We start from the raw sequence: 20,709 nt of genomic DNA, 5'->3' as shown, positions 1-20,709 counted from the left end.
CCGTCGCTGGCGCTGTCTGACTGTGGCCGTCGCTGGCGCTGTCTGACTGTGGCCGTCGCTGGCGCTGTCTGACTGTGGCCGTCGCTGGCGCTGTCTGACTGTGGCCGTCGCTGGCGCTGTCTGACTGTGGCCGTCGCTGGCGCTGTCTGACTGTGGCCGTCGCTGGCGCTGTCTGACTGTGGCCGTCGCTGGCGCTGTCTGACTGTGGCCGTCGCTGGCGCTGTCTGACTGTGGCCGTCGCTGGCGCTGTCTGACTGTGGCCGTCGCTGGCGCTGTCTGACTGTGGCCGTCGCTGGCGCTGTCTGACTGTGGCCGTCGCTGGCGCTGTCTGACTGTGGCCGTCGCTGGCGCTGTCTGACTGTGGCCGTCGCTGGCGCTGTCTGACTGTGGCCGTCGCTGGCGCTGTCTGACTGTGGCCGTCGCTGGCGCTGTCTGACTGTGGCCGTCGCTGGCGCTGTCTGACTGTGGCCGTCGCTGGCGCTGTCTGACTGTGGCCGTCGCTGGCGCTGTCTGACTGTGGCCGTCGCTGGCGCTGTCTGACTGTGGCCGTCGCTGGCGCTGTCTGACTGTGGCCGTCGCTGGCGCTGTCTGACTGTGGCCGTCGCTGGCGCACTGTGGCCGTCGCTGGCGCACTGTGGCCGTCGCTGGCGCACTGTGGCCGTCGCTGGCGCACTGTGGCCGTCGCTGGCGCACTGTGGCCGTCGCTGGCGCACTGTGGCCGTCGCTGGCGCACTGTGGCCGTCGCTGGCGCACTGTGGCCGTCGCTGGCGCACTGTGGCCGTCGCTGGCGCACTGTGGCCGTCGCTGGCGCACTGTGGCCGTCGCTGGCGCACTGTGGCCGGCGCTGGCGCACTGTGGCCGTCGCTGGCGCACTGTGGCCGGCGCTGTCTGATTGTGGCCGGCGCTGTCTGATTGTGGCCGGCGCTGTCTGATTGTGGCCGGCGCTGTCTGATTGTGGCCGGCGCTGTCTGATTGTGGCCGGCGCTGTCTGATTGTGGCCGGCGCTGTCTGATTGTGGCCGGCGCTGTCTGATTGTGGCCGGCGCTGTCTGATTGTGGCCGGCGCTGTCTGATTGTGGCCGGCGCTGTCTGATTGTGGCCGGCGCTGTCTGATCGTGGCCGTCGCGCGGGCGCTGTCTGATCGTGGCCGTCGCGCGGGCGCTGTCTGATCGTGGGACACATGCAGGCTTTGTGAGCTGCGGTCACATCAAGGGTCTCTGGTGCTGACTCTGGCTTAATAGAACCTGACAGACCCCTTTATTAGTCAATAGGGTCATTCGTGACAGATCCGACACTCAATTTACATAGTTATTAAGGTTGAAGGGAGACTTTAAGTCCATCTAGTTCAACCCATTTCCTATCCTAACCTGCCCAGCATGTTGATCCAGAGGAAGGCCAAAAGGGGTCTGTGTCCTGAGACAAACATTGATCCATAGTGTGCGCACACAGAGTCCGTGTACAGGCTCCGTAAAAGCACATCATTGCCCCACAATCTACAAGAATTGGCAGCGTCGAGGCTTCAATCCTTGGGCCCCAACCCTTTGCCTTAGTGGAGGCTATGAAGCAGAGATTAGGTTTTTCTCCTTTCCATCTGAGCCTTAGTCTGTCCTACACTGGTTCTTACAGAATATAATATAGAATAGTATCTGTATACAGCTCACAAAGTGCTCCAGATGTTTGTCCCAGGCAGAGGGGGAAGGGGCGGTTGGCGGTGTGACAACTCCTTATGCAGCAGACTTTTGGTGATAGTTCGATGTTTTCTAATGATGACAAGACAGGTGAATGATTTCCTCATTGATCTCTGGATGTCATGCCTTGTACATAAGATAATGTGGCCCTTTCTGTCCGTTATAAGCGTATTAGTCACTGAAGACTTTGACTATATAAACGATAAAGTGGAGTGCGATTATACAGATCATTGTGCTCTGTAGTGACATATTCATTATAGGTATAGTAGAAAATATATACAGAGATGTTACTGGGCCATTGGAATAGTCATATTGTCTAAAGGTGTGTATCTTGTGTAGCCCCATGGATGTGTATAACTGTCAGCTCTGCTATGATTGTTTCACTCTTTACCTCCTTAGGCCTCTTTCACACTTCAGTTTTTTGTGTCAGTTAAAATCCACCAAAAAGGCGGCCATGCGGATCCGTTCCTAACTGATGTGAACGGATGCCACAGGATCCGTTTTTTGACGGATCCGCAAAATGAGGGAATTTAACGAACGGCAATCCGTCAAAATCCGCCAATAATGAAAGTCAATGGGGAAAAAACCGGGTCCTGAAAAAAAAATTGCGGATCCGTTTTTTCAAAACCAAGCGGTTTTTAACTGATATTAAAAAACGGAAGTGTGAAAGAGGCCTTACCTTGTGGCACATTTTTCTGCTCATTTCTGTATGAGTCCCTTTTTTGATTAATGTGCATCTGAAGGATGTGACTTTGTCTTTATTTTCATTATTTTCTTTCCATTTGATTTCCTTATAAATCTCACCTCTCATTTTCCACCAACTGTTAGGGTATGTGCCGATGGTCCGGGTCTGACAGCACTTTGGATGCATAGCATGTTCACTGCATCCAAACAGCTGCCATCTATTGAACGCAGGTGATTCCGCGTGTGTTCACTGAACCGTGCGGATTCACCACATCCAATACATTGTATAGGTGAAATTTCGCTTCCAGAGACTTGCTTCGGTCTGGAAAAATGTGCCACATGTCAGTCTCCACGGGTGAACCCCCAGGTGTCTGTGGACGTATAGTGGGCATGGGATTTCTTCAAATCCCATCCACTTTGCTGTAACATCTTGACACTGCCCAAGTACACAGCGTCCAACCCGCAGCGTTTTCTGATTGTCTGCACATACCCTTAGAGATTGTCCAGTACTTTTTTTTTTTTTTAACTATGGGCCTAAAAGCTAACAGGTAGGTACAGTTGTGGCCAAAAGTATTGACACCCCTGCAATTTTGTCAGATAATACTCAGTTTCTTCCTGAAAATGATTGCAAACACAAATTCTTTGGAATTATTATCTTCATTTAATTTGTCTTAAATGAAAAAACACAAAAGAGAATGAAGCAAAAAGCAAAACATTGATCATTTCACACAAAACTCCAAAAATGGGCCAGACAAAAGTATTCGCACCCTCAGCCTAATACTGTACTTGGTTGTACAACCTTTAGCCAAAATAACTGCGACCAACCGCTTCCGGTGACCATCAATGTGTTTCTTACAATGCTCTGCTGGAATTTTAGACCATTCTTCTTTGGCAAACTGCTCCAGGTCCCTGATATTTGAAGGGTGCCTTCTCCAAACTGCCATTTTTAGATCTCTCCACAGGTGTTCTATGGGATTCAGGTCTGGACACATTGCTGGCCACCTTAGAAGTCTCCAGTGCTTTCTCTCAAACCATTTTCTAGTGCTTTTTGAAGTGTGTTTTGGGTCATTGTCCTGCTGGAAGACCCAGGACCTCTGAGGGAGACCCAGCTTTCTCACACTGGGCCCTACATTATGCTGCAAAATTTGTTGGTAGTCTTCAGACTTCATAAAGCCATGCACACGGTCAAGCAGTCCAGTGCCAGAGGCAGCAAAGCAACCCCAAAACATCAGGGAACCTCCGCCGTGTTTGACTGTAGGGACCGTGTTTTTTTCTTTGAATGCCTCTTTTTTTCTCCTGTAACCTCTATGTTGATGCCTTTGCCCAAAAAGCTCTACTTTTGTTTCATCTGACCAGAGAACATTCTTCCAAAACGTTTTAAGCTTTTTCAGGTAAGTTTTGGCAAACTCCAGCCAGGCTTTTTTATGTCTTGGGGTAAGAAGTGGGGTCTTCCTGGGTCTCCTACCATACAGTCCCTTTTCATTCAGACGCCGACGGATAGTACGGGTTGACACTGTTGTACCCTCGGACTGCAGGGCAGCTTGAACTTGTTTGGATGTTAGTCGAGGTTCTTTATCCAACATCCGCACAATCTTGCGTTGAAATCTCTTGTCAATTTTTCTTTTCCGTCCACATCTAGGGAGGTTAGCCACAGTGCCATGGGCTTTAAACTTCTTGATGACACTGCGCACGGTAGACACAGGAACATTCAGGTCTTTGGAGATGGACTTGTAGCCTTGAGATTGCTCATGCTTCCTCACAATTTGGCTTCTCAAGTCCTCAGACAGTTCTTTGGTCTTCTTTCTTTTCTCCATGCTCAATGTGGTACACACAAGGACACAGGACAGAGGTTGAGTCAACTTTAATCCATGTCAACTGGCTGCAAGTGTGATTTAGTTATTGCCAACACCTGTTAGGTGCCACAGGTAAGTTACAGGTGCTGTTAATTACACAAATTAGAGAAGCATCACATGATTTTTGGAACAGTGCCAATACTTTTGTCCACCCTCTTTTTTACGTTTGGTGTGGAATTATATCTAATTTGGCTTTAGGACAATTCTTTTTGTGTTTTTAATTTAAGACAAATTAAATGAAGATAATAATACCAAAGAATTTGTGTTTGCAATCATTTTCAGGAAGAAACTGAGTATTATCTGGCAAAATTGCAGCGGTGTCAATACTTTTGGCCACAACTGTAGATGATAACAGAGGCACATACCCGCCTGTTGTACCCAGTGCCAACTCGTAGAGGTCAGCTGCTCTACATCGACAAAGCATCACTTCATACTCTGGGCTGCTCTGTCGAAAATGACATGACATCAACTCAAAAGTCACGATCATTCAACAGAGCAGAGCGGAAGAGAAACCGCTGCTCTGTCGACTTGACATCAACGAAAGTCGCTGAATTGCCAACAGGAGTGGTCTGTGAGTTAGCAGCTACTTGCCTGTTAGATGCTGTGAATCACTGGGTGGGAGAGTTGCAGTAGCAACTATTATATGTCCAACATACATTGCACACATCTACTGTTCTGATTGGTAGGACAGGTGCCTAAACCTTTGATAGACAGACAGGAGCTTCAGCAACTAGTCCCCATGGTGTATAGCGCTATCTCTCAACCTCAGATACAGGAAGGAGAGATGCTGCATGACCACATTTTAAAGAGCTATCAGCCATCATACCATACTTGTGAAGAGGAAGGAGCTACTGTACCAGCCAACCTTCTAGAATTATGGGAATTTGACCTCTAGGATCCCACTGATTAAAAAATGAAGGGGGTGCAGTGCTGGCGTAGCCGTCTCCCAAATTGCCGCTTGTCCCAAATCACTTGAATGGGTCCTGTATGGCTATGTGCACACGTTGTTTAAATGGATGCAGAAATTTCTGCACCGTTTCTGCATCTCCTAGCAGGAAAAACACAGCTGAAAAAACACGTGTTTTTGCCCTGCATTTTTTGACTGATTTACGCAGGACAAAAACACCGAGAATTGACATGCTGCAGATTATCTTCTCCACCAAATCTGCAAGTCAGTAACACTCCACGTGTGCATGACACTTTAGGTTTCTCACTCACTTTGCTGGCATCAGGATTGCTTCAGGTTTTGCTAGCAGATCTGCATTGCAACAGGCACCAAATCTGCAATGTGGGCACAAGCACTTAAAGTTTCCTACACAGCTTGGTGGCCAAGTATTGCTGTGCAGAGAAATAAAATGGATCCTGCTCTACACCAGCACTCAGAATCTGCGGAGGTTCCCCAACGTTGGCTCATAAATGGATGGCATTTCCTTCATGATATGAGATATGGAAGCTTTGAGATCTGGTGACCTCTTTAACTAAGGTGACTGTACACATGAGATGGCTGTCTATATGTCAGGCAGCTATCTCACCAGACTCCTCCATGAACGCTCTGCTTGGCCAAACATTCATGTGTTTTCAATGGGGAGAGAGGGAAAAGCAGCTGCCAGGCACCTCCCCTGAAAAACAAAAAATTGTGAACCGTCCGATCCTTCTTCCCTCCTAAATCATCTTGCTGGTAAGAATCAGGAGGCCAACTTTCATCTAAGGGTATGTGCACACGCTGCAGATTCTGCTGCGGTTCCACAGCGTTTTTGGCCCTGCGGATCCGCAGCAGTTCTGAAGACATGGTACAGTACCATGTTATCCTATGGGTTTTCAAAACCGCTGTGCCCACGCTGCGTTTTTTTCCGCGCGGCAGCATGTCAATTCTTTCTGCGGATTCTGCAGCGGTTTGGCACCTTTTCCATTGTCCAGGTGTCAAACCGCAGGAAAACTGCAGGTCACTTTACCTGCGGTTTTACCTGCGGAACAACCTGCAGGTGAATCCGCAGCGTGTGCACATAGCCTAATGTGTATGAGGCCTTAAAGTTTCTAATGGGATTAAATGAATAACTGACTGGAGGAGAGGGTTTTAATGTGCACTCTATGTAATGTTTGTATTGATTTGTTGCAGTGTTATGGTCCATTTAGAACAGATCCCGGTCGTTAACCACAGACGTTCGGTGTCCGTTGACTTGACTGTTAGCACTCATTGATGAGTGATGGGGACAGAACAAACTGTAAGACGCTTGCTCTATCCCCATACAGTCTCATGTTATTGGCAGCACATCTGTTTACACGGGGGATAGTGCTGCCGATAGCCAGTATTTTTATGCATGGGTGATTGCCAGTCTGTTTAATGGCTCATCTAAATGGGTCATAAGTCTGAGTTCTATTATGTCCCAGCTTGGGAAAACCCAGAGTGTTTATTCTGAATAGTTACCTGATATACATTCATTGGGTAGTACCACTTTTCCAGCTTGAGTGTAATTGCCTTTTTATCTTTTTAGACTGCCAAGGAAGACTGACATGGAAAGGTGAGATGCCATATAATTGACCCCAACATTTAGTGATTTGTCAGATAATTCTGCACGTGTTACAATAGTCTCAGCTTTATAGGAATGCTATGGATTTAAAAATATGCATCATGCTTCAAATGGTGGGCAGGTGTCTTGGCTATATGTGTGAATGACATTGTAAAAACGCCATTCACCCATTGTCCCGGTATTGGCTGCAAATTTTCAGTGCGAAATCCGCGACAAATATCTTGCATCTGAACATTGCTTTTTAAAGGAAGTAGTGGTACGGCTGTGCCTGTCCCCCCCCCCGTAATAATGATAGGGGACAAATGATGTGCCATTTATGTCTAATATGAATGCTTCATGCAAAATAAGCTGGAAGTGGACTGAGGGCTTGTCGGTGTATTCGTAAGGACTACAAGAACATTGTCCCGACAGCGGTGTACTTCCAGGCTGATTGGCGTGTGGCTTCTAGGTTAGATTTCTTATGACTGGCAGGCGCACGCCTTCAAGAATGAAGGTATCCTCCTTATGGAGCGGCAAGAGTTTCCTCAGCCATTTGTCTGCCAATGTAAAAACGTGCCAACAGGCTCTCTTTAAAAAATAAAGATGTAGAGAAGCAGCTTGTTATTAATTTGAAACATATTTTGTTTATTTTATAAAAGTTTATTTTCTCTCTAAAATTAAAAAAAAAATGTATTATTCCATGGAAATATTTCTAATCTGTTTCAATTTGAAAAAAGAGCTTGATTTTTTTTTTTTCCTGGTTTATCCCTTTTTTTAAAAAAAAAACCGGGACAGGTTGTTGATCTTGTTTGTGCAACTCTACAAGTACATGTAGTGTTATTAAGTATTGCTGCATTACCTGCCCGCCATCCTACACTTAGTTTTTTTTAACTTTATTCCCGCTGCTCCCCTGAGAATTCCGCTTTTTTTTTAAAAAAAATCTGCTATACAATTCTAGAGCTATGGATGTTTTTGTTTATTGCTAATGCTTATGGTGTTTACCAAGGGGGCATTGCTCACGGGGCAATAATGCCAAGCATCCTTAAGACACGGCCCCAGAGAATCCTGGAGTACTCCCCCTTGGTAAAGGCAATAAGAATTAGCCCTTATGGTAATAAAAAGGCACGCGAAACAGCGGTAGTCTTGTTCTTTCACTGCATTTTGTTCACGTACCTAGCCCCATGTTGACCTTGTCCAACTGATCCAATAAAGGACTTTGTTTTTTTAAGGGAGTTGAAGAGTGCTGCTTTTTTTCTCCTTCTGGATTTTTATTTCAACAACTGTGTGTCGGATTAAAAAAGCAAACAAGTGGAATACTCAAGATAGCAGCAGGAATAAAATAAGGGCTGGTCACTGTTGACCTGGTGACGGGTTCTATTTAACGCTGCCATGGTCTTTGCATAGTTATTTAGAAGCCATGTTGGACTTTGGGGGAAGATTGGGGCTGGTGCTTTATATGAATGAAATTATTGGACTATCAACAACATTAAAATAAACAGTCTATAATGTAAATGTTTTATGTTCTAGGAAAATTGAAATTGTACAGTTTGCTAGCCGCACGCGTCAGCTCTTCGTTAGACTGCTAGGTCTAGTGAAATGGGCAAACAATGCTGGCAAAGTCGAGAAATGTGCGGTGAGTATTACCAACATAAGCCTGTACCTCCGCTACCTTTCTGGTACAAAGACTGTGCGTTCTGTATCGTCTCTTAATGCTTTGAATCAAGTATGATAAAAACGTCACTTTTTAAGTGGTCTCGAAACTTTTTTTTGTTTCTCAGTTCTGTTCACAGCTTGTCTCTGGTTAAGGGCCCCGTCACACATAGCGACTCACCAGCGATCCCGACAACGATATCAACGTGTCAGGATCGCTGGTGAGTCGCTACATAATCACTGGTGAGCTGTCAAACAGACAGCTTCACCAGCGATCAGGACCAGCGACGCCGAGGCAGCATCAGTAGTAAAAAGTTGGTCACACTTGTCAAACACTATGTTTGACGAGTGTGACCAACCTGTCAATCGGTTCTCCAAGCGATGCTACAGATCGCTTGGAAAACGCTAGCATTCTGCAAGCTAATTACGCTTGCAAAACGCTAGTTTTTCCGCTGGAAAATCGCAGGAATTTAAAATGCGATTTTCCCGCGGAATGGAATCCGGAATTCTCACTGTAATTTCCGCAAGAGTTCCGCTACGTGTGAATGTAGCCTGACTCTTGCCCTGTTGACAGCATGGTTGGCACTCTTGGCTAGGATGCATGGTACTGTGGTAGGTATAATCTTCCCTTGTACACTTCAAAGAAAAACACAGCTTTCTAGTGTTCCAGTTTGATGAAACTTAGGATTGCTTTGTTGAAATTGTGAGCATTTGGTGCATGTTCTTACTCCACAAGAAGTAGATTGACCAATGTTTTGGTCCTTGACTTTCTTGTGGAACACCATATGCTGATAATTTCAGTAAAGCAATTCTAAGTTTCTTCAGTCTTCACCACTGGAGCGCCGTGGTTTTCTGTTTTCCCATGAGAGCGAGATGATAATGTATCATATGCAACATAAAGCCGGTCTGAATTTTGCTGACTCACAGGTAAAAAAAACTCAATTGGGTTTGTTATAGGAAAGCTTCAGCTTGTAAAAGTAAAACTGGTTTTAAATGGTCATTAGATTTCCTTCTTCCAAAGGACTCTCTGGAATGTTTTTATAATTGTTCACTCTGGGAGGATGTTCTCACTAGGCAAAGCTGCAGTAAAATACTAATCTCTGTGCTCTATCACTATTATTGGGATCCCAACAGTGATTTTTGTCAGTGGGTATAAAGGTCTTCAAAACTAAATTGTTAATTGGACACACGTATGTATGTGTGCAGTATTCCTCCTTACACTGCGTGTCAGTGATAATAGGGATAGTGCACAGATAATACTTTTTCAGGCTTTCTTTCTTGAATAGGGGGCAGACTACCATTTTTATTTGCTTTATCACAGTGTTTTGGGTGCGGACCGGTCTTTCAGCTATAAATCTACAGTCAATTTTTGAAAATAACTTGGAGTTAAAAATTGCAAAATATACTGAAAAAAGGTTCTTTGACTATTTTTTCCGATTTACATTATGTTGTTTTTTTATTGGATGGATTTTTTCTCTTTTCTCGCCATCCTCCCCCTGTATAAATAAAAATTCTGAAAGACGTATGATTTTTTCTTTATGCTCAATGTGAGACATACTGAACCATATAGTAACAGGTTTCAATAAGTGTAACGCACATACTTTTTTCCTGTCTAGTAAAAACTATCTGAGAATACTTTGAACAAAAAAAAAAGTGATGTGTTCGTTTTTTTTTTTCTTTTTTAAATAAATAAATAAATAAATAAATAAATAAAAGCAATAATACATATAGACATGTTCAGCAATAGTTTGATGTATGGCTGTTTTTGATGTATACACCCCATACATAGGTCTGCAGATGTAGAAATGTGGATCAGGCCTTAATACTGGACTTATTATGGATTTTGATACATTACTTATTCCATCCAGATACTTTCAGGGGTATGTGAATGTTGTATAAAATACCCCATTTACATGTAATGCTGACTAAATGTTTGCAACGTCTTTCAGAATTAAAGGAGATGTGTTTTAAAATCACTGTTTTTTCTACGGCGGGAAAAATTGGACGTATAAAACTGCCACGCTACGCTCTCGCTACTCATCCAGGGGGAGCTACCCATGGTGTTCTTGCTATTGGTGTGCCCACTGTGCCTTGATTGATGATGTGCCTGGACGCTGAAGTCAGTGCTAGCTGTGCCAGGAAGGCAGGCAATCGGGGTGGGTGTGAGCAAGGAAACGGTGACTGGGTCACAAGCAAGATGCATGATGAGACGGGTGCACATCATGTTTTGGGTTCAGATTCTACCTCCTACTAGCAATTTGAACATGGGGATATCTAAAAAGGTATTTAGGGGTTCATGGTGTTGTACCCACATTCTTGATTACTGGTTGCCTTTAAGGCTCAGAGACCCCGTTTAATCTTGATGATTTCTGTTTATTTCTTACTTTAAGCGGTCCTTCTTTTCTTTTGCAGATGATATCAAGCTTTCTCGACCAGCAAACCATCTTGTTTGTTGACACTGCCGACAGATTGGCCTCACTGGCGAGAGACGCCCTGGTGCATGCTCGTTTGCCGAGCTTTGCAATTCCTTATGCAATTGATGTTCTTACAACAGGGTCCTATCCACGACTGCCAACTTGTATCAGGGTATGTTTCTAAGAACAAAAAAAAGTGACACAATTGACAATCTGCCACATGTTTCTCCCATTTGCATTGTTACTGCTCTCTGACTCCCGCTGCTTTTCTCTGATTGTAGCTTATTTATTGGAATGATTATTCAGTTTTGTCTGTGATTATCATACCTGTTGCCCAACTAGTTGACTCTTTTAACTGACAGGATAAAATAATTCCCCCTGATCCTATTACCAAAATTGAAAAACAATCAACACTTCATCAGCTCAACCAGATCCTGAGGCATCGCCTGGTTACTACAGACCTCCCTCCGCAACTAGCAAATCTTACAGTTGGTATGGATGGCTGCTTTTTTATTGTATATGTAGTTTTATGGCTATTAACAGATGGTTTACAGAAGTATAGACACTTCCTCATTATCTCTATCCATTTTTGTGAACAATTACTGTATAGCAAATGGAAGAGTGAAATTTCGTGTTGAAGGAGAGTTTGAAGCTACTCTTACAGTAATGGGAGATGATCCTGATGTTCCATGGAGACTCCTAAAACTTGAAGTTCTGGTGGAAGATAAAGAAACTGGAGGTAGTTTGTAAACCTATGATGAAATTTTTGGATTTCTTAAAATAAAATACTACATTTCATAGCAAAACAACTTTTTGTTACCTATGTGTATTGGTGCGATATGGCATTTATATCCCAAAACGCAATTTAATATCCTCTTACCTTATAACAGTTGGACTTGTATAAATATCATTTAGCCTTAATGGGCTATCTAGGTCTCCCTTACAGGCAGGTAGTTGTTAACTCTCTGCCTTCTGTGGCAGCTTAGAATGCTCACAGACCACTCCTGCTGGCGATTCTGCAGTTTCTGTTGACGTTATGTTGACAGCAGCTTCTTCGTTCTGCCGATCTGCTCTGTCAACAGAGCACCACTGCGGATGTCATGCTGATTGATAGCTGGCTCCCCTCACTTTGACAGCGGGCTGCCCGCTGCCTGTCAGCATGACTTCGGCGGTGATGCCTGGTCGATAGAGCAAACTTGAAGAGAAAGATGCTCTCTGTAAAAGTCCATGATAACAGTTTTAGTGATCTAGTCTGTGTTGAATTGTGTTAGTACATTCCCTTGTTTGTTCTAATGACTGTATTAAGGGAATATACTTGCAGTTTGTAAAGCTATATTTTTTTACCTATTTTACACACATGTCCTGTATTTTATACTATGTTGATTATAAACAATTTTCCTTATTCCTTCCAGATGGTCGTGCCCTGGTTCATAGCATGCAAATAAACTTCATTCACCAGTTGGTTCAATCCAGGCTCTTTTCTGACGATAAACCACTTCAGGACATGTACACGTGTTTGCGTATCCTTTCCATTTAACTTTTAGTTTATCTGTAATTACAATAACAATAGGAATAATTAACCGAAAGGGTATAAAATCAATTACCACTATATCAATGGTCAATATCACACAAATATGCAAATAATAAATTGGAAACCCCTCTGGAATGAATGGATGGCAGACCACCCGGTGTTGATACAACTGTAAACTCAGAGAATGGTGGAAGTTGAAACAAGCAGGGGAAAAAAGTGAGTCACTCACTTTTATACCCTGCTTGTTTCAACTTCCACCATTCTCTGAGTTTACAGTTGTTATAATAACAATAGGGTCTGGATCAAAGAGTGGCAGAGAGTAAACAAGTTGCTTATACAGTTGTTTAAATAGACCATGTTTACTTGCATTATAAATGCAGCACTTTTATATTAGTAATTATTTAAAATGAATAATGTAAAATGCGCAACACTAAATTCTTAAAATACAACTGGTGGACTATGTCTCTAATGTGTGTGCTAACTCCTATTATAGCTCTCCTATATTTGTAGTAGTTGTGATGGTGGTGTATATGTGGTACACTCCATCTACTTGTGCCAGGGCCAACAACCACTATTGTTAACACCTATCACATAAGCACTCCTGACATTTTTCCCTTTTAATCAGGCATCTACTTTATGAATGACATAACGAAGGGATTGCCCACACCGGTCCATGAAATAGCCTTGGAGTCAATTGTCCCAATTACTTTTGGTCCCTTTAAAACCAGGGTGGCACATGTTAATGAGCTGAAACTCCTAAACCCTTCATCCAATTTTAAAGTGGATACCCTTAAATGAAAGCTGAAAGTCTGAACTTCACCTGCATCTGAATTGTTTTGTTTAAAATTCATTGTGGTAATATCTAGAACCAAAATTAGAAAACTGTTGTCTCTGTCCAAATATATATGGCCCTAACTGTACGTCATAGGTCGTGTCCCTGTAATCCATGTAGGCTCCAGCACTGAGCCTGCATGTTTTCTGGTTTTCGCGATCCACCTGTGGCTGTTAGCATTTTAAATGCCGCTGTTAATCTCAGACAGCGGCATTTAACATGGCCACTTCTGAAGCGCATCACTTATCCTGCCCAAATGTGCTCGTGTCACATGTCCGTGGGGCTACGATGGGTTGGCATGACAACCCAGTGTCTGCAGGAGTCCCTCGTGATTGTCCTTGCCAATCTGCTATGAGCGCCGCTCCGTGGTAAATAGTACCATGTAATTTTATATTTTGTGTATTGCTTTTTCTGCACTGTGTTGTTTCCTTAATTTTATGCTATATAGATTCCTTCTGCTTATCGCTTCAACTGGAAGTCCTGCATTCACAGGCGCAAATGCTAATAAGGGAACGATGGGGAGATCTCGTTCAGATTGAAAGATACATTGCGGGGAAATGCCTCATCCTGGCTGTTTGGAAGTACGTATTCACGATTTGTATTTAAAGGAAGGATGGTATTTTCACCTAAATTAATTAACTTTGTATTGCGGATAACAAATTCCTTTTCAGTAAATTCCTTGCAGCATCTTAATCAATTCTTTAGCCGTGTTAAGGTTCCCTTCAGACAGACTACCACTAACCATACAATGATGAAATTGTGTTCATACCATGAATATATTTTATGAAAACTCATTTAGGGAATTTTAAGGGGGTGAAATCTGCTGCATTTTACAGTACCAATATTATGGATAAGATTTTAAGAAGAGTAAAAAAAAACCCCATAAATTAACCATTCCATGGCCAGTTAATTTATACGTTGGGTAATCTCTGTGGATTTCACCCTTTGTACTGCACTTTGTGACTTGTGCTTTTTTTTCCCTTTCACCCATGACGGCACCACACGAGAGAGGGGGATCCACCCATCAAGAACAGGAACCTACTGAGTAAAAAGGGCAGAATCTCTACCCTGCATCAGTTGGTTTCCTGCCCTTGAGGAGAACCTATATCTGAACATTAGGTGTGAAAGATAGGAAAAAAAAAAAAAGGCTTGCCTCAGTCGCTTGGAAGAACGGCTCTGTGCTTTGTGGGGCCGCCGCAGGTCCATTGGGGGCTTGTGCTGGCGTGTGGACGTTAACGGCGGAGATATTCCAAGTGTGGTAACTTCACTTCCGGGGGGATCCGGAGGAGGCATCCTCATAAAGGGGAGAAGCTGTTGGCTTGTCCCTCATTTAAATGGGGTTCTGAACACCTAAGGAGCGAGTTTTGCTCCGGCTCTTCCTTCCACTGTGGTTATGGAGGAGCAGCAACAACAGCAGCAGCTGCAGCAGCAACAACAACAGCAGCTGCAGCAGCAACAACAACAGCAGCTGCAGCAGCAACAACAACAGCAGCTGCAGCAGCAACAACAGCAGCAGCTGCAGCAGCAACAACAACAGCAGCTGCAGCAGCAACAACAGCAGCAGCTGCAGCAGCAACAACAGCAGCAGCTGCAGCAGCAACAACAGCAGCAGCTGCAGCAGCAGCTGCAGCAGCAACAACAGCAGCAGCTGCAGCAGCAGCAGCTGCAGCAACAACAGCTGCAGCAAAAACAACAGCAGCAGCTGCAACAACTACAACAGCAGCTGCAACAACAGCAGCTGCAACAACAGCAGCTGCATCAACAGCAGCAGCAGCTGCATCAACAGCAGCAGCTGCTGCAGCAGCAACAACGTCACTGGCAATCGCACAAGTGATAGAAGGAACACAGGAAACGACAGTAAGGACTGCTAGAGAAGCAGGGTGTATCAGGATGTATTCCCCGCCTCCAGGGGAGAACACTTGTGTGATTTGGTCCCGCCACTGCATCTGTTACCCTTACAAAGCGACTGAGTAGTGAGTTCACCATGGTCTCTTTTCTTGTTTAATTAGTAGGAAAGACCTAAGAAGTGTAGTTCATAGCTTAAAATAAGGAGTGTGTGCTTTGCAGGATACATTACCCAGCTAATAGTAGAAGAAACTGCACAGCTTGTATAAAAAAAACCAAAATTATTTGTGAGGAATCCCTGAATTTTGCTATGGACTTAAGGAAATTTTTGCCTTATGCCACTGACTTTAAGACCCTGATCTATCAAGAAGTTGATAGACTGGGGAAAAGGAAAACCAGGAAATTATCATTGATTCTGATAAATCGGTGAAGTCAGAAGGTGAATGTGGGTTTGATACTTCTTCTTCATCCTGTGATGGTGATACAGGATATAAACTGTGCTTCCCCATAGAAGACATTGATAGATTTGTGAAAACTGTAAGGTAAGGGCTTCCATGGGGATCTTAGACGTTAAAACCCGCAAATCAGTACAGGATATTATGTTTGGTGGGTTAGAGCAGATGAAACCGCAAAGATTTCTAATTAAAAAGAAAACTCATGCTCTCATTATAAAGGAATGGAAGAAACTGGAAAAGAAAAGTTCACTACCCTCATCTTCAAAAAGGAGGTACCCCTTTGAGGAGGAGGAGACAGCCGTGGGATAAAGTACCGAAGATAGATGTTGTATTGGCCAAATTGTCCAGAAAACCTACTTTGCCCTTTTGAAGACATGGGAATCCTAAAAGATTCCTTAAATAGGAAAGCTGATGGATACATAAGGCATACCTGAGAATCTTCAGTGGGAGCCCTGGAAACGACTATCTCAGCGACCTGTGCAGCCAGATCCATGATTATCTGAATGAGCCAACTGGAGGGTCAACTAAAGGATAATGTTACAAAAGAAAGGTCCTTGCCAATCTACCTCTAATGCAGGGAGCTGTGGGATATCCACTCTACAACCAAATTTTGTTACATCCCATGTGATGGAGAGTATTTGTTTGGTTAGGTTCTGGATGACATCCTGGACAAAGCTGGTGATGGGAAGAAGGGGTCTCCCAATTTCTCCATCCCAGAGTGTAAAAGCTCCTTTCGGAGGAAAATGTGCTACCGGAAAAGATCTTCCAGGGTTCAAGAGAAATGGGAACATAAAAGTGGTAAAAACAGAGGATTGACATTTGGGGGTCTCTCATTCCAGTGACGCCATTCCCCAGGTGTGGGGGGGGGGGGGGGTGCTTTCCCTCTTCCCTGCCTGGTCAAGAATTTCATCCAATGGCTGGATTTAAGGTATAGGGGAGTTAGACCTGAGGTTGCAGTTTCCTGGCTGTTCCTCTGAAGGCATTCGCCATAACATCCCTCGGAAATATTGGAAGGAACAGTTAGCCCTGCAAACATAGGTGATGTGTCTGGTTCAGAAACAGGTTCTCATAGAAGTACCAGTGGAGAAGGAAAAATGGGATTCTATTCCACTCTCTTCTTGATAAAGAAGCCTGATGGCACATTGAGAACCATCATCAATTTGAAGAATCTAAGCAAATTCCTGATATATTGGCCTTTAAAAATTGAGTCAATAAAATCTTAAACACTTCTGATTCCAGACTGTTACATGAGTGTGTTGGACCTAAAAGATGCATTCTACTATGTTCTGATCCATGCAAGATGAGCAATTCATAAGAGTGGCCCAATCTATAAACAAGCGGATCAGCCATTTTCAGTTCATGGCCTTGCCCTTCGCTTTGTTCTTGGCCCAAGGACCTTCATAAAAATTGTAGTATAAATGACAGTGCATCTTTGGGAGCAGGATACTCTAATAATCCCATACCTGGACGATTTCCTGATTGTCGGCATATTGATAGAACACCGCAACTTCCAACTGGCAAAGGTCAGAGGTGTTAGGCTGGCTTCTGAAAAAAGTCATGGCTAAGTCGTCCAAAGTTCAGTCTTTTTTAGGTCTTTTCTTAGACTCGGTGAATCAGACTTGATTCCTACCAGAAGAGAAAAAGCACAAAGTTTAAAGCCTGTTACCAGTGGCAGTAAGCAACACTACCATAACACCCAGGAAAGCAATGTCTTTGTTGTTAAGGTCTGTTTCACACTTACGTTTTTTGTGTCAGTTGCAATCTGTGAAAAAGTCGGAGAATGGATCCGTGTCCGTAGAGATACTAACGTGTGCCACCGGACCATTGTTTTGACGGATCCTCCGAAGTCTGCATTTTAAAGGAACTGCAGCCGAGAGAGAGAGAAAATTTTGCTTCCCAGCGTGAAGCTTCCAGGCATGCGCACAGCAAAATAGCGGACCGTCAAAGAAAAAAAAACCTTGCACTGTCCGTCCCATCTGCCCGGGAGACGCTGAAATCTTGGCGGATCTGTCAAAAAACGGGTGGGACAGACGAACGTCAGTCAAGATCCGCCACTAATGTAAGTCTATGGGGGAAAAAAACGGAACTGCCACTTTTTTGGTGGATCCGTTTTTTTCAAAAATTGGCGAAAGTGTGAAACAGGCCTAAGCCTAAAGCAATACTGATAGGTGAAAGAGAGTGGAGAGGGTGTTTTAAAAGGATAATTAAGTCTTTCTTCAGTAGCAACAAATGCCCTCTTATGCTGGCTAAGCATAAATAATCTGTTAGCAGGGGTTACAGTGCAAGCCCAAGTGAATGGGAAGCGCATCTGAGAGACTGTTTGTTTATTTTAAGGTGTTTGGTCAGAACAAGAGAAGAGGAGTTCCTCCAACATCAAAGAACTTCTGGTAGTGAAGTATGCGGTGAAGAATTTTTTTTTCTCATCTCTCCAAATCAGTTATGTTTGTATCATGCCAGACAATTGAACAATGGAGTCTTATATCATCATCAGGTGGGAACAAGATTTTGCTCCCTGATTGCGACAACGGAGGATATTTTTCACATGGCAAAAAAGTAATAAATTTTACACGTAATGCCTTCCAAATTGCATGGAATGTTAATCTAGCCTATACCTTTCCACCAGTAATTGTAATCCCAGTGGTACTAAGGAAGATCAGGCGAGAACAATCATGATAGCCCCATTCTGTTCCCAAAGGACAGTGGTTTTCATGGATGAGGCTGATGTCGATCTCTGATCCATGGATCCTACCAAAGATCCCTAATCTACTCATGCAAGGGCCAGTCTGGCATCCACACGTAGCGGGGCTTCACATGACAGCATGAAATTTGAAAGGTCACTGTTGATTCAGAGAGAGTTTTCTCCAAGTATCCACTTTACTTAAAGAGAACCTGTCACCTCGTTTTTCAGCTATAAGCTGTGGCCACTGCCTTTCGGTGCATATCTACAGCATATCTGGGCCTCTCTGACTTTTCCCGGCGCCTGCGCACTGCAGTACTTGGCTCTGCCCTTAACAGGAGACACAACACGAAGCAAGGAAGATGACGACATCGCATGAAGATGGGAGGTGCTGGACCCGGACCTGCGACGCCCATCGGACCGGACCGCCCCCGGGTGAGTATAATAGAACTTGTTTTTCTTATCTTTCAGGTTAGATCAGGGGCTTATCTACAGCATTCTAGAATGCTGTAGAAAAGCCCCGAAAGGCAGTAGCCGCAGCTTATAGCTGAAAAACGAGGTGACAGGTTCCCTTTAAGAGCAGGAAACCTATAACAACAAGGGGAAAGTCTAGGTGAGGAGATTTTGGTTAAATCTATCCTTGAATTTCTCCAGAAAGGATTAGAGCTTGGGTTATCTACTAGCACTCTTAAAGTGCAGATGTCAGCCTTAGGGGCGTTGTATGATTGTGACCTAGCTAGCAACTGATGGATAATTAGGTCAAGACCAATCCATAGTCCAAAGATTCTACCTTGGGATCTCAAACTGCTGTTTTGAGGTGTTAACTAACTCCTCTCGAAACCGTCAGAGGTCTCATCTGTTAACAATTTTACCTTGTAGCCAGTGATTTTGCTAGTGCTGACTTCAGCCCGCAGTCAGCGATGTCCAGGCATTGCGAGTTAATCCTCCCTTTACACAGATTTTGGAAGATAGGGTTATCCTCAGCCTACCTTCCAAAAGTAACCATGAAATTTCTTAGGAGTCAGGAGATTATTCTTCTGTCCAGTTGCTCTAATCCTAGGAACCTGAAGGAGTAAAAACTTCACACCTTGGATGTTAGTAGGTCTTTAATAAATTGCATATCGGTAAAAAAAACCCATAAAGGAGAGTTGTTTGTTTCCTTCTAGGGCCCTAGGAATGGTCTAACATGAAAAGTACTCCAGCTAGATGGATTAGGGAAGCTATTAAGTTAGCCTACTCCTCTATTGGTAGTTCAGTCCCAAAGTACATAAAAACTAATTCTACTTGAGCTGTCGTGACTTCCTGGCAGAGATGCTGGAGGTGTGTAGCTACCAGATATCTAAGGTGGCAACATGGCCCTCTCCTTCAACTTTCTATGAGCACTATAGGCTTGACTTATCCTCCTCTGCTGATCTATCCTTTGAGGTAAGGGCTCTACAAGCGGTGGTCCCTTCCTAGAGTAGATTTGTTTTGTCTGTGAATCTCTCTTGTGATGCTGTCAATGGAAAGGAAAAGATGAAATTACTTACCGGTAATGGGATTTTCCCGAGCTCATGACAGCACCATTATATTCCCCCCCCCCCCCCGGTCACTGGAATGGGTGTGCATGAATAAAATTCTAAGTATATAGTTCACATGGTGTTTGAAGCTTATGGTCTGGTGAAGGTATGTACATGTAACTGTTTTGGAGGGCACCTCAAGCTCTAACACAGCTGATGCGAGGGAGAAGGCCCGCCTTTTTATTCAGCAGGTCCCTGTCCTTGATGGGCAGATAGACATTAGCTATCTGTAAGATTTTGAAAGCAGTTCTTATAGACGAACCCATGTGTCTATGTAAACAATTTAAGCAAACTCATCTGTAAAATGAAAATAATGAGGCAATTTTTTTTATCTTGAAATAACACCACAATCGTTCATGGACTCTCTTGTGTTGCTTTTTTTAGCCTTACTTGCTTAAAGAGGTTATCTACTACTCGGACATTTCCTTCTTAAATTATATATTTTCCATGCACAGACATCATTCCAGCAATATTAGCACCGAGTCTCCCAGGGCTTGTGTTACATTTTCTGTAGTGCTCGTGTGCTATAACAATCAGCGGTCGCTTATGGGCTGCTTCGCACACACTTGAAATGCTTGAGGTTTGTCCTAAATAGTGATGGGCGAACCCCTGGATGTTTGAGTCCAGCGGTTTCGGCCAAACAGTTAAAAAGTTTGGTTCAGGTACCAAAACAGTACCCTGACCCCATTCATATGAATGGGGGCCCGAACATCCAGTGTTTGCCTGCTGTCATGTGCAAACGATGGTCAAACTGAGGTTACTTCGGATCACGGGCCCGGCTGGAGACGCAGTCTCCTTGAACTGTAGTAACCTAGATGATGTCACCGCTAGTCACTGACGCTGAGTTCTCAGCATCTCATTCTCCAGTGGTTTTCAGCATGGACAGTCGCATATTGGCACCGTCCTGGTTGAAAATTGTTTATCCCAGACATGGATTACGGAGTGGGACAGAGCATCAAACAGGTGAGGGATATGTGTTTTTTTTATTTTTCTGTTTTTTTTTTTTTTTTTACAG

The 20,709-nt window shown here is 44.0% G+C and overlaps 1 protein-coding gene across 3 annotated transcripts in view; it reads left to right on the top strand.

Moving 5' to 3' along the window:
- Window positions 1–20,709, top strand: part of MED14 (mediator complex subunit 14) — a 102,894-nt gene that overhangs the window by 1,800 nt on the left and 80,385 nt on the right. For all 3 annotated transcript variants that reach the window (XM_073566028.1, XM_073566029.1, XM_073566030.1), the window contains exons 2-8: window positions 6,717–6,743; window positions 8,259–8,364; window positions 10,794–10,967; window positions 11,158–11,287; window positions 11,406–11,534; window positions 12,208–12,315; window positions 13,607–13,739. In XM_073566028.1, coding sequence (XP_073422129.1) covers window positions 6,717–6,743; window positions 8,259–8,364; window positions 10,794–10,967; window positions 11,158–11,287; window positions 11,406–11,534; window positions 12,208–12,315; window positions 13,607–13,739 — 807 coding nt within the window. The remainder of the gene's footprint in view (window positions 1–6,716; window positions 6,744–8,258; window positions 8,365–10,793; window positions 10,968–11,157; window positions 11,288–11,405; window positions 11,535–12,207; window positions 12,316–13,606; window positions 13,740–20,709) is intronic.

This window comes from Dendrobates tinctorius, unplaced genomic scaffold (genome assembly GCF_039654945.1).
Source record: "Dendrobates tinctorius isolate UK_male_01 unplaced genomic scaffold, ASM3965494v1 ptg000016l, whole genome shotgun sequence".
Lineage (NCBI taxonomy): Eukaryota > Metazoa > Chordata > Amphibia > Anura > Dendrobatidae > Dendrobates > Dendrobates tinctorius.
This window is presented reverse-complemented; position numbering and strand designations above follow the sequence as displayed.